General features: G+C 44.0%; 1 protein-coding gene across 4 annotated transcripts in view; it reads left to right on the forward strand.

Annotated features, from left to right (window-relative positions):
- The first annotated feature begins 301 nt into the window (after positions 1-301).
- The window catches only part of LOC126273088 (aldehyde dehydrogenase, dimeric NADP-preferring), a 308,800-nt gene continuing 288,292 nt past the window's right edge, over positions 302-20,809 (forward strand). For 2 of the 4 annotated variants that reach the window (XM_049976507.1, XM_049976508.1), the window contains exon 1: positions 302-568. In XM_049976507.1, coding sequence (XP_049832464.1) covers positions 472-568 — 97 coding nt within the window. In that variant the 5' untranslated portion in view covers positions 302-471. The remainder of the gene's footprint in view (positions 569-20,809) is intronic. The other 2 variants (XM_049976506.1, XM_049976505.1) reach the window with 2 other exon arrangements.

The raw sequence follows: 20,809 nt of genomic DNA on the forward strand, positions 1-20,809 counted from the left end.
GAGATGTTTACACCAATTAGCACTCTCGTACACGGCACACTGAGATCTTTTTTGGATAGACCTAAATTGAGAAGGCTTCTTGCAGATAATGGTGCCCAGGTCCCTCTCCAGTTCAGTGTACCCGAAGTTGTTCTTATTGTGTGATGCTAGTTGCGAGGGTCAGGGGGGGGGGGGGGGGGAGGCAGCACAGGCGTAGAGTCACAGTTTGCCCTGGGCGTCTATTACCCAAGTTACGCCAAGGTTAACACCGCTTCCTGCCCCGCTGCATGTAAGCCGCTGGCACCTTTCCGCCGGAGGGTTTGTAGGGCGGAGTGTTGGCAACAGTGAGGACGCGCTGCTGGCACGGCAGTGCGCTGCCGCTGCCGCCGCCACAACACGCCAGTTTCGTGTGTCACACTCGGCCCGCGCGCTCCTACTGGCCACGCTCTTTTTCTCTCTCGCTTGCCGTAGAAAGCCACCAGCCCTGCCCGGATGACTGCTGTGCAGCACGACATTCATCACCCTAACCGGCTGCAGGAGGACCTCCTGGAAGCTGTGCTCGTTGACGGATTACAGCCTCCGTTCCCAGGTAAGTCTATATTCACTACGTTCGATTCCCGCAAATAGCCTAGTTGTCCAGCCTCGTGCGCTGCGGCGCCTGGTAAAACGTCCAGTCGCCAGTTGTGGAACATAAATACTCACCGATCTTAACAAAGCTGTATTGTTGGCGCAGTTACGTTTTTCTCTCCCGTTCAGCTGGCGACGGTGCCTACGTGTCGCGCGATTTTCTGACTTGCTTTGTATAAACTGTTCACAGGGTGAAGTTCGGTAAAAACTGCCATTTCTGCAATCACAGCGAAAAACTGGCTCTCGCAACTTCGGGTCGACGGAAGCGTCCGATTCCACCCGTCTGCTTTGACCCATGACATGAGGTTGTTGTGGTGTGTGACGTCATTATGGCGCGGAATTTGAGTTGGTGGTGCTTGTAGATGTCGTCTTGTTCTGTGTGATGGCGTCCTCCCTTGTGTGTGTGTGTGTGTGTGTGTGTGTGTGTGTGTGTGTGTGTGTGTGTGTGTGTGTGTGTGTGTGTGTTTGGGATGGCTGGCCGAAATATGTAGGTGGTAAGTAATTGTATTTTTGGGTCTATTTTTCTCGAATTGTAATGTTTTGTGTATTGAATATGTTTTAATTTACGTAGGGATGTTTGAGTTTAAGTTTTTAGGTGTTGCGGTTTCGGTTTTGTTTTTCGTAGTTGTAGGTGTTGGTTTTTTTTCGTATCAGTAGTTATATTTGGCCTATACAGGTGAAGGGAAATGACCCATTCCAATTTTCGTATTTTTACATGTAGGTATAGGTGTTTTGGTACCGTCAGCTGTGGCCAAGGAAAATGTCTGATTCCAATTTCCGTCGTTTTTGTTGTAGGCGTTGATGTTTTGGTATCGTCAGCTGCCGTTGACCTATATAGGTCAAAGGGAAATGTCCGATTGCTGTAGATTTTATAATTATTTTTATCTTCGTCATCTTGTGTTTTTTGGAATCATGGTGTGTTTTTTGTGTTATATTTAGCTTGTGCCCTCCCTAAAACACCCAATTTCCCTTGGTTGTCCCGTTAGTTTGATTGTATTTTTGGAGGGAGATGTTATTGTCTTATTTATACGTATTTTCGTGTTTGTTGCCGTGTTGTTGGAGACGCTTAGAATAGCCATTTCCGCCATATTGATGACGTCATGGGTAGAACACTCGCCCACGAAAGGCATAGGTCTCGAGTTAGAGTCTCGGTCCGCCATACAATTTTAATCTGCCATTAAGTTTATTTTATTTTCATTGTGATCAGTCCGTAAACTGTAATGATGTTCTCCACGATAGTCTGTCATGTGCAAGACGCCTTATATTAAAAGTGGAAAATAAATCATAGAGGGAGAATAGGTGTTTTGATCAGGAATACACGTACTGTCCAATGCGCGATGTATCTAGGAAACATTGTCATTACACACACAGGCGTCCGCAAAATGGGGATGGCGACGGGACGCGAAGAACACTCGCATGCTCTTGGAATAAGGAGACAGACTTAAATTTCGCTACAAAATTCTCATGCGTTTGTGGCAATTATGTTTTGATTCTAATGACATTAGATCTGACGTTCTCATGTGCGACGGTAAACACTGTGGCTTTAGTTCATGTAATTAGGGAGAAAAGAGTAGGAAGAATTTCTTTAGACGGAAAGAGGTTCAAGAAAGTTAACCAGTTCAAATACATCGTATCTTGGTTTACCAGTGACACCAGCGTGCCGGCCGGAGTGGCCGTGCGGTTCTAGGCGCTGCAGTCTGGAGCCAGGCGACCGCTACGGTCGCAGGTTCGAATCCTGCCTCGGGCATGGATGTGTGTGATGTCCTTAGGTTAGTTAGGTTTAATTAGTTCTAAGTTCTAGGCGACTGATGATCTCAGAAGTTGAGTCGCATGGTGCTCAGAGCCATTTGACCTTTTTTTTTTTATTGACACCAGCGTAGAAGATGGACATCAAGGAAAGAAAAGCAGGGAGAATGAAACTAATGTATTCCCTCAGGGAGACATTCAGCTCAAAATCAATATCAGCGAATATTAAGATGAGACTTAACAGTGATGTGCAAATTAGTCATGTACGGTTCGGAAACCTGGAGTCTGATTAAATGAGAAAAGAAAACTATTAATATTTGAAAGGAATGTAATGAAGAAGATGTGGGGACCTATCTTAAAGAATGGAGAAGAAAGAATGGGGAACTCTACCTCTTGATATAACAACCAACAATACAACGGAAGCTGGAGAGCAAAAGAATCCACTGGGCGGTCCATGTAGACCGTATGCCAGAAGACGGATGATGAAAGCACTTGAGGGGGAAACCACACACCAGTCGCCGCATAGGACGACCAAGGCAGCGCTAGATGGATGATCTAGCATTCTAGCGAATGACTTGGCAGTCCTGGAAACTAGACACCTAGAGAAACCGAGCACAAAACATGGATAACTGGAGGCACTATGGAAGCACTTGCTCTGCAGGGCCTGGGATAGTTGGATATCAATTTTTTTTTTTTATTCCAGTCTCTGATCACAATATCAATGCTTTAGACGTTGACCGGTTTCAGTCCGTAATGACCATCCTCAGATCTACAATATACAAATATATACACCTAGTGAGCAAGGTGTCTTTAAACATAATACAGCAACACGTATCACAATATACTATCATACAACCAGGGAAATGTAAATATAAAAAAGCGTAAAACGTTCCTTTTTAATATCATGTCCTAAAGTGATAAGGCCATAATGACGTCGTCAAAACATACAAACATAATCAGTACAGCATCGTCACATAGATCTAAAATAAGGTGTAGAATAGGCCACATCGTCCACACAGTCATTATTGCAACTGGCTACTGAAGTACAGTAACTACCAGAAATCTGTTTGCCTAAATCCTCCCTAGATGTCGCTACTGTGGACTTAGATGTAGTCGTTATTTACGCAAAAAACATAATTTGATAAAACCACATTAGGTAAAATACATGTAGCAGACTTTTAAAATTGATAACTATCATAGGAACGGATTGTGATACATTAAAAGACGAATACAGTTACCCATACAAAATTATTAAAAGGAATTATATGAAGAGAATAGGTCTGACCCTTTTTGTAGTGAATTTACGGTCAACAATTAATATACGTAATACATTGCCTGTGGTAACCTATAAATTGCCTATGAAAGATAAAATGTTTATATGACAGCTGAAAAAAGACAGATCAATGGATCAGCTCCCTCTGTTGGGTCGGCCGCTAAGATGTTACGTTGGCGCGCACCGATCGTAAGACGGTGATGTGTCTCCCACAGAAAACGTTTAAACAACATATTAACATTTAATAAATAAATTTATATAGTCTAACTCTACATTCCATGAATAGGTAGGAGATAATCAGTTACAGTATTAGAGCGACTAGCTGGATATGTATGTGTGTGCTAGTAATTAATTTCTTTTCGGCAGCAGTTTCACCTTAGGTCTTAGTCACGATGAACAACAGATCAGTGGCCGAATTGTCCCAACCGCTTCTCTGTCGCTTTCTTATGTGGCCCATGTTTGTAAACACCCTGTAGTGCATATGCACATTTAACCGTCAGGACACACTACCTTATAGTCTACGTGCACGCCAGCATAACTATTTGTTAGAACATACGTGAGCATTCTGATTATTTTCATACTTTGAAGGATAAGAAAAAGGCCAAAACAAGGAAAAATTTAACACAAAACAAACCAAACCTAAGAATTAGATATCTGTTCCACAAGTTTTAATCTGTTAATTTGTGTTAACTGGAGAATCAGTAATTTGTTATTTTGACGAAGATTAGTCATTTTCGGTTTTAAATGTCCTGTTCAGTTCTTCATGGAATGGTTCATCGTACCTTATAACAGAAATCCATTGTTTTTATGTTATAATGCTCTCAGGCGTCTTCTCAGTGGAGACAGCTTCGTGACTAGCAGGTAGTACCAATAGTGGTCGGCGCAGGCAAGGGAAATTTGAGGTCTTGTTTCTGTTTACGTTTTTTATTTATTCACTTAATGCTGTCTTCAGCAGAACATGCTGACGGTGGACAACCACCTTCCACATGGCCCGTACAGGGTGTTGTACATTTTTAGGTTTAAAATTATGCAGAATATGCAGCTGAGTAATGGTCGGAAATGATTATTTCTGGTACTATGGGATTCTGAATGGGTAGTGTCAGCAGGTGATGGTTGTGCGTCGACGACGGTGGAAGTTTCACCTTGAATGTATTACCTTCTTATCTGGTAGCAACTTGCAGTCATTGTCTTGGTTAATGTGATTGGGGTTCGTTCAGCGTTATGATGCTAGAAGCCCGTAAAATGAAATGAAATGGTGCAAGTCTCCCACATAATTTAATGGAAAATATAACGGACGTGAAAGTCGCCATTCTGTGTTTTGGTGGGAAAGCGACGACGCGTCCGTCAACAAATGAGGTGGCTTACAAAACACTCATTCGACCTATACTTGAGTATTGCTCATCAGTGTGGGATCCGTAGCAGGTCGGGTTGACAGAGGAGATAGAGAATATCCAAAGAAGAGCGGCGCGTTTAGTCACAGGGTTATATGGTAAGCGTGATAGCGTTACGGAGATGTTTAGCAAACTCAAGTGGCAGACTCTTCAAGAGAGACGCTCTGCATCGCAGTATAGCTGGCTGTCCAGGTTTAGAGAGGGTCCGTTTCTGGATGAGGTATCGAATATGTTGCTTCCCCCTACTTATACCTCCCGAGGAGATCACGAATGTAAGAGAGATTCGAGCGCGCACGGAGGCTTTCCGGCAGTCGTTCTTCCCGCGAACAATACGCGAGTGGAACAGGAAAGGGAGGTAATGACAGTGGCACGTAAAGTGCCCTCCGCCACACACTGTTGGGTGGCTTGCGGAGTATAAATGTAGATGTAGATGTAAAAATAGCTGTCGTAGTCGTTTACGCAGACAGGCGAGTCCTAAACGCCTTAGACAGCTGAGTTTGAGACGGGAGGAGCGGAAACAGCGGGAAAGGGTTGTTATGTAAAAATGGTAGAAAAATAGCAGATATTAATGTCGAATTTATAGTTTTCAACGTCATAGAAAATTGGTGACATTCCCAGTGGAAGAAATTAGATGATTGACCTGTTGAAGCCAACTAAAAGTGAGAGAAACAATTTTTCCGTGTCATCTGGGAAAGAGAGAGAAATAATTGAGCAATTCCGCTTAATCCGTTAATTTTTGGAGGAATAATATTTTCAAAACGGTAGTACGATACACATTTCTAAAGTAGCGTTTTGAAATACACCTGTTGGAACTTTGCGGTCGCACACCTCGCATGCTCGCAAAGCATCTTCGAATATTGACTATCCACAGACTCCAGAACGGTAGCTTTCGTTTGAATGAAAGTAGGTTTGACGTGTTTAAAACTGACCAGCCGACTGAAAAAAACACATTGTCAATATACGCTATTAATCGTTTCTCAAATGCAAGAGACGTGAAATTAGCATATTACGTGGGGAAAGCAACGAGCACGGGAATTGTTAGAAAATGATAGAAAGTATTTTAAAGACGGCTGCACAAATTTGCACGACGAGTAAATGAGCGACCGTATGTCATTACTCATGATCTGGTGATAAAAGTCGATAAAAAACTAGTGACAGACACTTCATGATTTCATGATCTCGTGTCTTCCCTCGCGTTTGAAGAAATGCTCAGTTTTGCGGACGCACAAACGGCAGATTTCTATGAGAATGGATTTCAAAATAAGATAACGATACGTTCCGTAATATAGGTTGAAATTATGTCGTGAAGTAGGTGTAGGCCCAGGGTTTCATGTAAAGATAAAGTTGTAGTAATAGGATTTTTGTTCTTTCTATAAAGGCACTTTCTTTATAAAATGCTCCTAATCTATTAACATTATTAAAATGACCAGACAAAGGTAAACACTGCACTGGATAGCTCAATCGGGCAGACCTTTATCCTTGAAAGTCATGGTTCCGGGTTAGTCCCGGTTCAATACCCATTTATAGCCTGCCAGTAACTAGGCGCGCAGTCCGGAACCGTGCGACTGCTACGGTCGCAGGCTCAAATCCTGCCTCGGGCATGGATGTGTGTGATGTCCTTAGGTTAGTTAGGTTTAAGTAGTTCTAAGTTCTAGGGGACTAATGACCACAGCAGTTGAGTCCCATAGTGCTCAGAGCCATTTAAACCATTTGAACCTGCCAGTAAGCTTTTAAAACAGCTCACATTTTCGCTGCAGAGTGAAAGATTCATTGTGATTATGGAATATTTGTTGTAGGCTCGGCCTTACGGGGTTATGATACTTGGCAATCTGAGATCAATTTACAGAACCATCTAAAGGCAATCAGTATCTGTTGGCAGTCCGTAACGTACATCAAAGTTTTCAATAGTCGAACAGAATCTGTGTAGATTAGTTAAGCCTCATTTTTCATTTGTACCTTCCAGCTATTGTTCCGGCGCAAATTTGCTTTGGTATGGTAAATAATCAGCAGAGGAGATGATTTGACACAAAGGCGTTTTTGACTAGTTCAGCCACACCTTTGCTACATTATATCACAATAACTGACGACGTGGGAGGGAAGAACAATGGCGAAATCAAGTAATCGACACAGAATATTAAACACTCTAGAAAGAGGGAGGACAATTGTTGTATTTTGCTTCATAGACCAACAAGTGCTGACTGCCTTCTAGTTTAAGTGCTTTGTACTTACTGTATTTGGCACTTGCATCTTTGAAGCGAAAGTGTGCATACATTCATTCATTCATTCATTCATTCACTGAGGACAGGACAGATAAAAAGGTGCATTAGCCAATTGTGTATCATTTCAGAAGTCTTCTACAAAACTTCGTATTCTCTGCGGGGCTAACAAAGGGTTATTTAACCGTTATTGTTTTTAAAAAGAATACAATGTACAACCTTAGCGTTGAGTAATAGATGTCATTTTCTCTTCTAGTATTGTAATTATGTACCTCATTGTTCCTTTTGAACTGTAGTGGATTATTTACAATAAACTTCTTAAGGGAATAAATATACTGTGAAGCCGTAGTCAGAATGCCATCTCATTAAACAGATGTCTACAAGATGATCTCGTATGAGCACCACATATTATTCTTACAGCACGTTTTTGGGCAATGAAAACCTTTCTTAAAGATAAGTTACCCCAGAACATTATTCCACATGACATTACTGAATGAAAATAAGCAAAATATGTCAACTTACGGACTTCTCTTTCCCCAAAATTTGCTATGATTCTAAGTGCAAACGTGTAATAACTAAGTTGCTTTAGTAGTTCCAAAAATTTTTTTTTTCAATTTAAATTCTCATCAATATGGACAGCTAAGAATTTTGAAATTCCACCCTAGGTATTGTTTCATCACCATATGTTACACTTATTACTGGTGCAGTACCCCTAGAGGTGCAGCACTGAATACGATATGAAATTTAGGGTGAGGTAATTCGCAGAAAACCAGTCAATGATACTTTTGAGAACTTTGTTCGTCATTTATTCCATTTCTGTATGTATACTGGGAGTGATTACAATATTGGTGTCATCTGCAAAGAGGACTAATTGTGCTTGTTGTACGATAGACGGTGGATCATTTACATACATAAGAAACTGTAGCGGACCTAATATTGAGCCTTGGGAACCGCATAAGTGTTTTCTCCCCTGTGAGAATTGTGTCCCTGGATTCTGTTGGTTGAATTATTACTAAGTACAACTCTCTGCATTCTTCTGGTTGGATGTGACGTGACCCATTGGTTGGCTATACCATCAATCCCATAAAACTTCATTTTATCTAGGAGTGTAGTATGATTCACACAATCAAATGGCTTGTATAGGCCATAGAAAATACCTACTAGTGCTATTTTGTTATTTAATGCATGTAATATCTGGCGTGTGAACACGTAAATGGCATTCTCAGTAGAGCAACCTTCTGAAACCCAAACTGTGATTTGCTGAGGATATTATTGTTGCCAAGGTGAGATACTATTCTAGAATACATCACCTTCCCAAAAATTTTGGAAAATGATGTCAGCAGTGAAATAGGTCGGTAGTTACTAACGTTTCTCTTAATACCTTTCTTAAAGAGGGGTTTAACAACGGCATATTTTCGTCTCTCTGGAAAAATGCATTACATATCTCGGACAATACCGGACTTATTATATTGTAACAAATCTTTAGTACTCTATTGGAAACACAATCAAAACCAGAAAAGCTTTTATTCTTGAGAGAATGTATGACCCTCTTAATTTCAGCAGCAGAAGTTGGTGTTACATTCATATGATGTATTTTTGTGAGAGTTACTTCAATATATTGCTGTGATCTTTCTCTTGAACTGTTGGTCCCTATGCATTCTACTATGTTTAAGGAATGATTATTAAATACATTTGCAATCTGTGACTTGTCATTTATAAACCTGCCATTCAATTCAATAGTAAAGTGATCCTCTTCTGTGATTGGTTGTCCTGTCTCTTGCTTCACTACATTCAATATTGCCTTAACTCTGTTGTCAGATGTACTGATTTCTGACATTGTGTGCATGTTTCTTGATTTTTTAATAACCTTGTATTGTGTGTATTGTATGTTAACCGGGGGGGGGGGGGGGGAGGGGCTAGAAACGACGGAGAGGCTCCGTCCCCGCCGCAGCCGCAGTGGTCCACAACCCCACGACGACTACCGCAGTAAACTTCACCCCTCCACCGCCCCACGCCGAACCACTCTGTCAGGGTTATTGTGCGATTCGGCCCCCAGTGGAGACCTCGCCTCCCCAGGGAACGACTCACACCAGGTGAGTGTTAACTCCGATGTTTGCGTGGTAGAGTAATGGTGGTGTAGGCGTATGTGGAGAACTTGTTTGTGCAGCAATCGTCGACATAGTGTAGCTGAGGCGGAACAAGGGGAACCAGCTCGCATTCGCCGAGGCAGATGGAAAACCGCCTAAAAACCATCCACAGATTGGCCGGCTCACCAGACCTCGACACAAGTGCAGCGGGCAGATTCGTGCCAGGGACCAGCTGCTTCTTCCCAATCCGGAAAGCCGTGCGTTAGACCGAACCGCTAACTGGGCGAGCTTCAACGACCTTTCTTAGCAATTTGAGTAGTTTTTGTAGTGTGCAACTACTGCAGGCTCTCTACTTGTTCTTGCCAAAACATAAATTTCCCTTTTCCTTTTACAAGATACTTTAATCATCTTAGTGATTCATGGTTTTTTACGTGGTTGCTTAATGTCCCTTCTGATTAGCTTATGTGGAAAGCTGTTTTCAAATATTGTTATGAATTTATCATGGAATAGATTTAATTTTATATTGGCACTTCTTTCTTTATTAATTTCATGCGAGGTTATTTCTTGTAAACTCCTCTTATAAAATTTGCCCTGTAGTCATTAATGGCACTATGTAATTTATCCTTTTATTTTAGGTCTTCTAAAGGGCCACTTGCTATTTCTTTCCTGATAATAAAATTTAATAAAAAATATCTCATCTTACACATATAGCATACAACAAAAATTTCTCTTTCATATACCTAGCAATTTCTGTGTACCTAGCTAATCCTCTTCGTTCTGAGACGTAGTCCGTCGCTTCCAACACCCAACTACTTCAAGGCAATGTTTACCGCATTCTTTTGTTGTGCTGAGAAGGTGGAGTTGGTAATACCACGAAGGTGCGGTGGCACTTGGCACGATGCAAGGTGCAAGCGAGCGAGCTCCCTAATGCTAACATTTGCACGACGGGAGCGTCGTTGCCTTGGCTTCGGAGTTTCCTTCTAGGCAGTAAATAATTTTTTCCTTTAGCTCTGCACCGATGCTGCTCCACTGTTTAAGAACCGGACGTACGGTTCTGGGCACTTCAGTCCGGAAGCGCGCTTCTGCTTCGGTCGCAGGTTCGAATCCATCCTCGGGCATGGCATGGATGTGTGTGATGCCCTTAGGTTAGTTAGGTTTAAGTAGTTCTAAGTCTAGGGGACTGGTGACCACAGATGTTACGTCCCATAGTGTTTAGAGCCATTTGAACCACTATTCAAGAAATATGGTGTTCTTTGAAAGGCGGGAGGATTTTTTAAACTGGCCATGGCAACTAGCATGTAGTTGCCTAAAATTCTCCCTTATGGAAGTGTTTCTGTGAGGCAAGTGACAGTTTAGATAACTGACACTAAACCACATGTTCACTGCTTCAGTTCTTATATAATATCTTAATTAGAAGGACGCGTTCTCAGAGCACACTCGCGTCTTCAGATATGTTAAATTTGTTACATATACGTGTAGCAAGAGCCAACCTTTCTTGCTCTGTTTGAAGACGTTTTACACTTAAGATCCGCAGGAGAAACGCAGGAAGAGTCCAACTCTTACCTACAAACACTCTAAAACTTCGCCTAGAAATTTTGCCAGATGTTTTTGTATGAACACTTGGTCCGTAGTTCGATTTGTAACTTTTTGGTTATATGTCAGAGTAAGTGCACATAAGTGTCTATTTATTCGTATGGCTTATGTGGTCATTTTACAGTCTTATTTAAGGACGTCATTTACAAAAGGTTAAATATACAGTAAAATATACGTAATATAAAGAAGCAAACAAACAATACAGACAAAATATTATAGTGGAATATCTAGGTCTCTTCACCATTCTACAGCTCTTTGTGTCACCAAATGCAACTTGCTGAGTCCACCAGGAAATTTTCGTAGTATACACTCTTCAATCAGGTGCTGCGCAGTTTGCACAGGATCAGCACCGTCACACACTGGACCATCTTTGAACCTCCATTTCATACAAAGAGGCACCATATCTTCCATCCCCCGTACGAAAACGATTCAGAGGTGTCCATAGTTTTCCGGGAAGACCAAATCCATTTACGCGTTTGTTAGGGTCAGTAATAAGGTGACAATTAATCGAAGGAAACTTTCTACTAACCTCTTTCCATTCTTGACAAGCATATAAAAGAGGAGCATCTCACATTGGCCAGACTGGTTTCCTAGATTTGAGTGTGCTGTCATGTGTACTCTGTAGTTGATTATGTAGAAGTGAGTTCCGGTGAGTGAAACACTTTTGGAACTGCTATTGCTGCTGCCTCTGGTCTTATTGATGGAGGTGCAGTATCACATAATAAAGGCAGCCTTAGAAGTGGTGTAGATTTAGATTCTCATTGCTTAAAGCAATTTGACGTCACGTATGGGTACATGTGCACTGTTTCTCCATACTGGAGCTCAGTGTTCTGGCATGGAGTAAACCAATGCCAATGTACCAGTATGAAGAATATCTGAATTTTCATCTCATCCTTACACGGCCAATTTTCTCACAATATCAATTCTGGTATTTACTTTTTTTTCACGTTTTCTAAATGTCTCTTAAAGGTGAGAGACCGGTCTAAAATGACCCCCAAGATTTTGGGTATGGCTTATGTTCCAGGGGAGCGTTTTCGAAGACCACGTTTAATTTCCTATTTGCCTCACAGTTATTAAGATGGTTAGCATTTCTCTCCGTTTTAGATAGATTTGACTTAAGTCTCCAGTTCTTGAAATAGTCGCTCATCTGTAAATCTGTGGTCAAAGATCTTTCACGCTTTTCCAGCTTTCTTGCTTGATAAGCTAGTCTTAGGTCGTCAGCAAATTGTATCTTTCTAGCACTCTTGTTGCGCCTATAGCTGGTACAAATATTAAAAATGTTTGGTGATACCACAGAGCCATAAGTAGCCCTTTGTCTCCAAGGAATACTTGAAGTCGTGTTGTTGAGCAAGCTATCCATTACATTAACCAACTTCTTACATGGTACGATTTCTGCAAATTTAAATAACAGGCCATGGCGCCATAAGGTCTTAAATGTGGCCCCTAAGGTCAACAAATACTACTGCGATCTTTAATTTGCGTTGGCACCCAGCTTCGAAGAAAGAAGTTAGTGCCAATACGTGATCACAGCAATTGCGATTCTTTCGAAAACCGGCTTGATAAAGCGGAGGTACTTTGTCAACTAATGACTGAATTCTGTTTATCAAGACTTTTTGTAGTAGTCCACAAACTACACTAAGTAGTGATATGGTAATGTAATGTGACGCTTCGCTGCCATCTTTACCAGGTTTTTTGACAGCTATTACCTTTCCAGCCCTAATTTTTGTTGGCAGTTTTCCATTGACCAATATCATATTATATACACACATAAAAAAAAAGTTTTGAATCGCCCCAGTTCCCAGAACCCCTGAAGATAGATGTTGACTGTGGATATTGTATGACATAGTCCCTTTGACTGTTCAGAGATGACACTAAACCCGTCCAAAGATGTAAACAACCATGCTTGAGCAGTGCCTATTACACGGACGGGCTCCGACAGCCGATCAGTTCCAGTCATTCCATCAGGAAGGAGGTACAGAACTCGTGTTGCCTGTAGTTCAACCGTGCGTAGACGGTCAGTACTGCGGTTCGATCGTGTTCGCATTGATACTGTGTACCAGGAAGAGCTCTCAACAAGGGAAGTGTCCAAGCGTCTCGGAGTGAACCAAAGCGATCTTGTTCGGACGTGGAGGAGGTACAGAGAGACAGGAACTGTCGATGACATGCCTCGCTCAGGCCGCCCATGGGCTACTACTGCAGTGGATGACCGCTACCTATGGATTACGGCTCGGAGAAAGCCTGACAGCAACGCCACGATGTTGAATAATGCTGTTCGTGCAGCCACAGGACGTCGTGTCAGGACTCACACTGTGCACAACAGGCTGCACGATGCGCAACTTCACTCCCGATGCCCATCGTGAGGCCGATCCTTGCAACCACGACACTATGCACTGCGGTACAGATGGTCCCAACAACAGGCCCAATGGACCGCTCAGGATTGGCATCACTTCCTCTTCACTGATGAGTGACGCATATTCTTTCAACCAGACAATCGTCGGAGACGTGTTTGGAGGCAACCCGAGCAGGCTGAACGTCTCAGACACAGTGTCGAGCGAGTGCAGCAAGGTAAAGATTCCCTGCTGTTTTGGGGTGGCATTATGTGATGCCAATGTAGGCGGCTGGTGGTCATGGATGGCGTCGTAACGGCTGTACGATACGTGAATGCCATCAACCGACCTATAGTACAAACATATCGGCAGCATATTGGAGAGGCATTTGTCTTCATGGTCGACAGTTCGCGCCCCTATCGTGCACACATTACGAATGAGTTCCTACAGGTTAACGACATCGCTCGACTAGAGTGGCCAGCATGTTCTCCAGACATGAACCCTATCGAACATGCCTGTTATGGATGACGTGACACACCAACCACTCTGAGGGATCTACGCCGAATCGCCGTTGAGGAGTGGGACGATCTGGACCAACGGTGCCTTGATGAACTTGTGAACAGTATGCCACGACGAATACAGGCATGAATCAATGCAAGAGGACGTGCCGCTGGCTATTAGAGGTTGCGGTGTGTACAGCAATCTGGCCCACAACCTGTGAAGGGCTTGTTGTATGGTGGTACAACATGCAATGTATGGTTTTCATGAGCAATCAAAAGGGCAGAAATGATGTTTATGTTGATCTCTATGCCAATTTTCCGTACAGTTTCCGGAACTCTCGGAACCGAGGAGATGCAAAACTTTTTTTGATGTGTGTAGCTGTAGCAGCTTACTTTTCGGGTACGAGTTTTTCAGGAACTCTAGATACCTCTCGTCGAAACCAGCCGCTTTGTACGACACTTCCACGTAAGTGCAGATGTATTTAATACTGAATGTGTGAAATAATGGGGTACACTCTGCTAAGAAAACAGTTAATTGACGTTTTCGTTTTGTTTTCAAAAGTAAATTCCACATTGCTCAGTAGTGGTTTTTGTTTTTGCCAGTTTAGTTTGTATGGAGCACATTACAGGGTGAACCCTAACTCCATCTAAAAAATGTTGGCGCCCGGTATTCTCCAGTGGATAGTCAGAGTATTCGTACCCTCCCCCCTCCCCCCCTTATCTTTGCATCTGTACTGCAGGGAAAATATTTGCAGAGCTGGGTAAATGTCGATGTTATGCGCTGCCCCTTGCTTGCAAATAAAGTTATTCCGTTCATTCACGGTACGTAATGTGTCTATCAGTAACCCCCCCAGGACACGCACCCTTTGTATTACCTTTCAAGTTTGTAATCCGTACTACTGCATTTTGCTTTCCAGCAGTGTTAGTGGTACGGCAACATTGCTACACAATGTGATTAGGCTTATGATGAAGAGCTGGTGTATTTGCGCATCGTGGGGTTCAATTAATGCCATGGAAGAGAGGCGCCGTCGCTATGCTGAGCGACATCACGATGCATATGTCGTCTGAGGGTTGTTGCATTATTCAGTGCGCTGTGTTATACGTTTTGGTGACTGCGTGTTACAAGTATTTGCTCTGTTTTGAAGATATTGTAACAAAAAGATGTAATTAGGGTAACAAACCGAATAAATCACAACTAAATTATGTGAAACCACCTCCTTCTACTGCGCTTGTGTTATCTGACCTGATCACCCTAAATTACAAGCAGATCTCTCCTCAGCGTCCAGTGTCAACTAGTGAAGTTATGCAACGGATTTTGGATAACGTGGTGTGGTGTAAGGGACCCTAAATACTTCATCCTCAGTGGGGTCTCTTTGAATCTTCTATAACTCTTTAGTATGGCATGTGAATTACTGGCTATGAAACCAAAGACACAAATATGCAGAATTTATTTCACAAACAGTTGATATTTGCAAGGATTGGATATATTATTCACAGTCTCATCTCACATAATATGACACTTTACATCCACAATCTTCACCAAAGGATGGTAAGATCCAGAGATGAGTGAGATGTCAATCAGGTTATGACCCAGTTCTATCAGACTAAGGCCGGTATTACATTATTTATTTCTTTGTTATGTCAAATATTTATGCCAAAGAAATTTGATGGTGTAATAGGGAACTTCGTCAAATCTCGCCTGTCATCAAAATGATCAAATCTAGGGCCTTGCCGTAGATTATATCATGAAAGTCGTTCGTCGTCTGTTCACTCCATTGGGAAATGTAACCGCTTGGAGCGCTGGCGTTGCTTCAGCTATTTGACGTTTCTGTAGTGTGTTTGTAAACATTGCTTCAAAGTTGGTGTGTTCTTTCGACTCTTTTCTTTCTTTTTTTTTTTTTAATAAACTTGCTTCGACTAGGGTAGGGAGTGAGCAACGGGCACAGTGCATGCTATTAATTGTGTGCTGATCGGCAGTTGGAATATGCTGCAGGAGACTTCACGTCAATCACAGGTAAAGCCATCCACATCTACATCTGAAAACATCCAGGCAGCTTTCCAGCAAGCCAGAATAGAGGATGCGGTCACACTCTAAAAGAAAAAAAATTCTTTCTTCGCTTTCCATTATACTTTGTCTATTTTTGAACTCTGGAAGTCACAAGTTAAAAAGCGCTTCATCTGTTTCACACTTTTTAATCATTCTGTAGTTGTTGGAACACTAATTCCATTAATTAAATTATTCAAAAATAGAAACAGTTCTTATTGCCCCTATAGTGTACTAAACATTTATTTAACTTCACATATTGGAAGGAGGCTGAAGGCCTGCCTGAAGCTGTAGTCCATTTATACCCTGGTATCCAGCCCTACAGCGTGCAACTGCAGATCAGAGGCGGTGTACTCGTATAGTTCTGATCTGTGCTGAAGAACCTGAATTTGAGAAAGATGTGTACACGGTACAAAACAGTGGCAGGATACCATGAAGAAGCTTAATCGTATTTTGTATAAAAAGTTAGCAGGCAGTATCTGGTGGCAAACGCTCCAGGATATATTTCTGTGTGTAGCATCAATAGCCTTATCTGAGATTATCGGAAGTTGGTAATGTAGAGACAGGTCGAACTGTCGATTCTGGGCTCACTCAGCATGGTTTCAGTGTTCAGAGGGCAAGGAGAAAACGAGGCAACCTTGACCTTCAATGTCAGGCTACAGCACTGAAATGATGGAGTAACTGATTCGGCCCTCCAAGACAGTCTTGAAATTACTGGAACTGTCTTCTCGTTTTGAAATGAGTTGCACAATCCAAGCATTTGAAAAGTAAGTGGCTGTCTATAATAATAATAATAGAATATTCGATTTTTTCAGCTCAAAGCATTCCTAATTGAGTATTAGCAGGGCAAAAAGTGTTGCTGCTGCACCAGTCATGGCATATATATGAATTGTGGGACAAGGAAGTGCGGCCCTGAAGAAGTGACACAGTGACAGTTCATGTGGAATAGAGCAATTGTTCCCGGGAAGTGGTTTACCGTTATCACCGCTCATCAGTGATGTTGTGGCAAAAAAAGCATCAGTCGATTTTTTAAAGATGACTTACTGTATCCACTGATGTATCAAAGTATAAAATAAATAGTTACACATAAAATAGCGTTATTCTCCCCATCCTCAACCTGTCTTTACAAAGACGTGTAACCACAATATCTTTGTGAGTAACGTATTTGTTTTTACTCTATAGTGAAAGGACCAAAATGTGGGCGTTTGTTATAAAAAATAATTCTATCTCCTTTTGAGCAACTACATGAACCTAGTGATGGTCATAAACATGCATGTCGAATGTGGTGCCAATTCTGTTCGCTTCCATGAGTATTTCTTTGTTGCCCCTGTTTTACAATACAGCAGTTCAGATATGTATGGTCCAAGTTTCATAGAGCTATGTTACTTGGCAGTTTCACATCTTGCGAAAGTTGCTTTCGTCTTTGAGTTTTGCACACCACTGTATATAGCAAATGAAGTACATTCAGAGGCAGTGCCAAGATTTAAAAATGACTAAGGTAAGATCGATAGCATCTTTCAGAGACGCAGGCATTACAGACTTGACCACTGCACCAAGAAAGAGGAACGAAAAGTTTGAAATATCTGAAAAAGCAGATAACGTATTCCCGCCATGTTACGTACAGTGGCAAGCCTAAATGAACGACTACTGCCTTCAAACAGGACAGAACTTAGCTGTCATCACTTTCATTGACCTCATCTGCAGCGTCAATCATTCCTAAAACAGAAGTGGCAGTCAGAACCCTACCTCGTCCACCTGCGGGTTCGGGGGTTAGAATAGGCCCGCGGTATTCCTGCCTGTCGTAAGAGGCGACTAAAAGGAGTCTCAACCTTTTCGGCCTGATATGATGGTCCCCTCTCGGGTTTGACCTCCATCTTTCTAAATTGTTCCGAAGAGCGAGCCACTTGGGGAAGGGCGCCTTACTTGGTGCAATGTATCTGTCGTGCATTGAGACCTTTAGCCGGCTTTCTCGTCGTTGCAATGGTGTCCCGCTCGTTTTCCATCTCTTGGGCGACGATATGTCCATGGGTGCGATTACCACGCTGCACTGTGCAGTGGTGTTTTTCGCTGCGACGACGACCTTATACATTTTTGCACCTAAGATCCAGCACGGTAGCCAGTCCGTTGTGGTGGGGTCGCCATGTAACCTGTTGGTTGTAGCCCCCTGACAACACAGGGATCGCTCTACTGATGCCTGCGCCGTTTACTCCCCATGTATGCCAAGGAGTAGATGCCCATCTCCCTGGGGCATCAGGACTCCCGGCAATGGCCATCCTGCCAGGTGGCTCTTGCTGTGGCTGGGTGGCGCCCATGGGGAGGGCCCTTGGTCGGAGTAGGTAGCATCAGGGCGGATCTCCCGCAATGAAGCGTGGTACATCATCTCTTGCTGGTAGCCAGCCACCAGCAGTCTCCAAGCGTTCAAGGGCTCATTTTAAAGCTAACGTTTATGACCCCAAATCGTTCCCATCCCTGGCCACACCATGGGAGGAACGAAAGGCAATGAATGATAGTGACATGTATTCGCCCAGGTATCTCGTCTGTACCAGAGCTGGTGGGGAGTCCTTTGTATCCATGAAGCCTCAGTTCTTTGTAGAGCATTTGGAGGACAAGTTTGGGGAGGTGGAGGGCTTGTCTAAAATGCGCTCTGGGTCAGTTTTGATAAAAACAGCATCCTCCGCCTAGTCACGCAGGTTGTTTGCTTGTGACAAGTTGGGGGATGTTAACGTTACCATTACACCACATAAGAGTTTAAATATGGTCCAGGGTGTTATTTTCCATAGGGACCTACTTCTGCAGTCTGATGACGAGCTGCGCGCCAACTTAGAGCGTAGAGGTGTTCATTTCGTCCGGCGCGTTCATCGGGGTCCAAGGGACAATCAGGTTGCTACCGGTGTCTTCATCTTGGCCTTCGAGGGTGATACATTACCGGAGAAGGTCAAGGTGATGGTCTACCGTTGTGACGTCAAGCCCGATATCCCTCCCCCGATGCGGTGCTTTAAGTGCTGGAAGTTCGGCCATATGTCTTCCTGCTGTACTTCCAGCCTCACATGTCGAGATTGCGGTCGTCCATCTCATCCTGATACTCCATGTGCTCCGCCTCCCATCTGTGTCAACTGTGGAGAGCCTCATTCACCTTGCTCGCCAGACTTCAGTATCGTACAGAAAGACCGCAAAATCATGGAATATAAGATTCTGGACCGACTGACTTACACTGAGGCTAAGCGGAAATTTGAACGGCTACATCCCGTGCGCATGATGTCATCTTATGCCTCCACTTTCACTCCTGTTCCAGCTCCTTTAACTGCGCCACAGACAGTCAGCTCTCAGCGTCAGAGGACCTCACCTGCCCCCCTGATGGGGGAACCTTCTCTCGCTGTTGCTCCCACACCATCTACCTCGGGAGCAGCACCCACTAAACCACCGAGGACACCAGTCCCTACTTCTAAGCCGGAGAAGCGTAAGTCTTCTTTGGCTTCTCTCGCTCGGAAGGGACCCCTTGGGTCACTCCCTTCCCAAGTTCCTACCAGCGGCACAGCAGACACCAACCAGTGGCTGAAGAAGCCACAGGCCGCTGGTCGTCGAGCTTCGCGATCATCTTCGGTTCCGGAGACTGACACCAATCAGCCCTCTCAACGACGGCAACCGAAGGAACAGCGAGAGAAAACGTCATTGAAGCCCCATAAGACCAAGGCACCTGCGATGGCTCCTACTCCACCTCTACCTACAAGCTGTGTGTCTGAGGATAAGGTGGAGATTTTTGCGTCCGCTGAGGACCTCGATCTCGCCGGTCCCTCAGACGCAATGGATAGCATTTGCACGGGTGCTCCATCGGAGGCAGCAGGTGGCCCAGTGGCGTAATCTGCCTTCCCAGTCCCGTCACGCCTTTCTCAGCCATGGACAACACCATCCTCCAGTGGAACTGCAGCGGTTTCTTCCACCATCTAGCTGAGCTCCGCCAACTTATCAGCCTTCACCCTTTCCTCTGCATTGCTTTGCACGAAACCTGGTTTCCGGCAATGCGAACCCCCGCCCTCCGTGGCTATCGGGGTTATTATAAGAACCGGGCAGCTTATGAAAGAGTGTCTGGTGGCGTCTGCATATATGTCCTGAACTCTCTTCACAGCGAGTCTGTCCCTCTCCAAACACCTTTAGAGGCTGTCGCTGTTCGAGTGTGGACGCCACAGGCTGTTACCGTCTGCAGTCTTTACCTTCCACCGGATGGTGATGTCGCGCAGCATGTCCAGGCTGCTCTGATAGCCCAATTGCCGCCACCTTTCTTGTTACTGGGCGACTTTAACGCCCATAACCATCTGTGGGTCAGTGGCAACAAGTCGAGGCGCCATCGTTGAGCATTTATTGGCGCAGCTCGATCTCTCGATATTAAATGATGGTGCCTTCACACACTTTAGTGTGGCGCATGGCACATACTCCGCCATTGACCTTTCGATCTGTAGCCCTAGCCCCTTACGTCTGTCCAATGGAGAGTGCATGACGACCTGTGTGGTAGTGACCACTTTCCGATCTTTCTGTCACTGCCACAGCGTCAATCTTCTGGGCGCCCTAGCAGATGGGCTATGAATAAGGCTGACTGGGACTTGTTCTCCTCCACTGCCATTATTGAGCCTCTCTCTAACGATGACATTGATGCAGTGGTTCAATCGGTCACCACCGGCATCATTACTGCCGCCGAATCGGCCATTCCCCGTTCTTGTGGGTCCCCTCGGCGACGGACTGTGCCTTGGTGGTCGCCTGAGATCGCCGGCGGGCGCTCTAGCGTCACAAGCGACATCCGTCAATTGAACACCTTATCGCCTTCAAACGGCTGCGTGCGCGAGCCAGCCGCATTATCCGCCAACGCAAGCAGGAATGCTGGGAGCGGTATGTGTCCACCATTGGCCTCCATGTCACTCCATCGCAGGTCTGGGCCAAGATTCGACGCCTCTATGGCTATCGGACCCCTGTCAGCGTCCCTGCGCTCTCACTGAATGGAGCAGTTTGTACTGACTCCGACGTCATTGCAAACCGC

Source organism: Schistocerca gregaria, chromosome 5 (assembly GCF_023897955.1).
Source record: "Schistocerca gregaria isolate iqSchGreg1 chromosome 5, iqSchGreg1.2, whole genome shotgun sequence".
Classification (NCBI taxonomy): domain Eukaryota; kingdom Metazoa; phylum Arthropoda; class Insecta; order Orthoptera; family Acrididae; genus Schistocerca; species Schistocerca gregaria.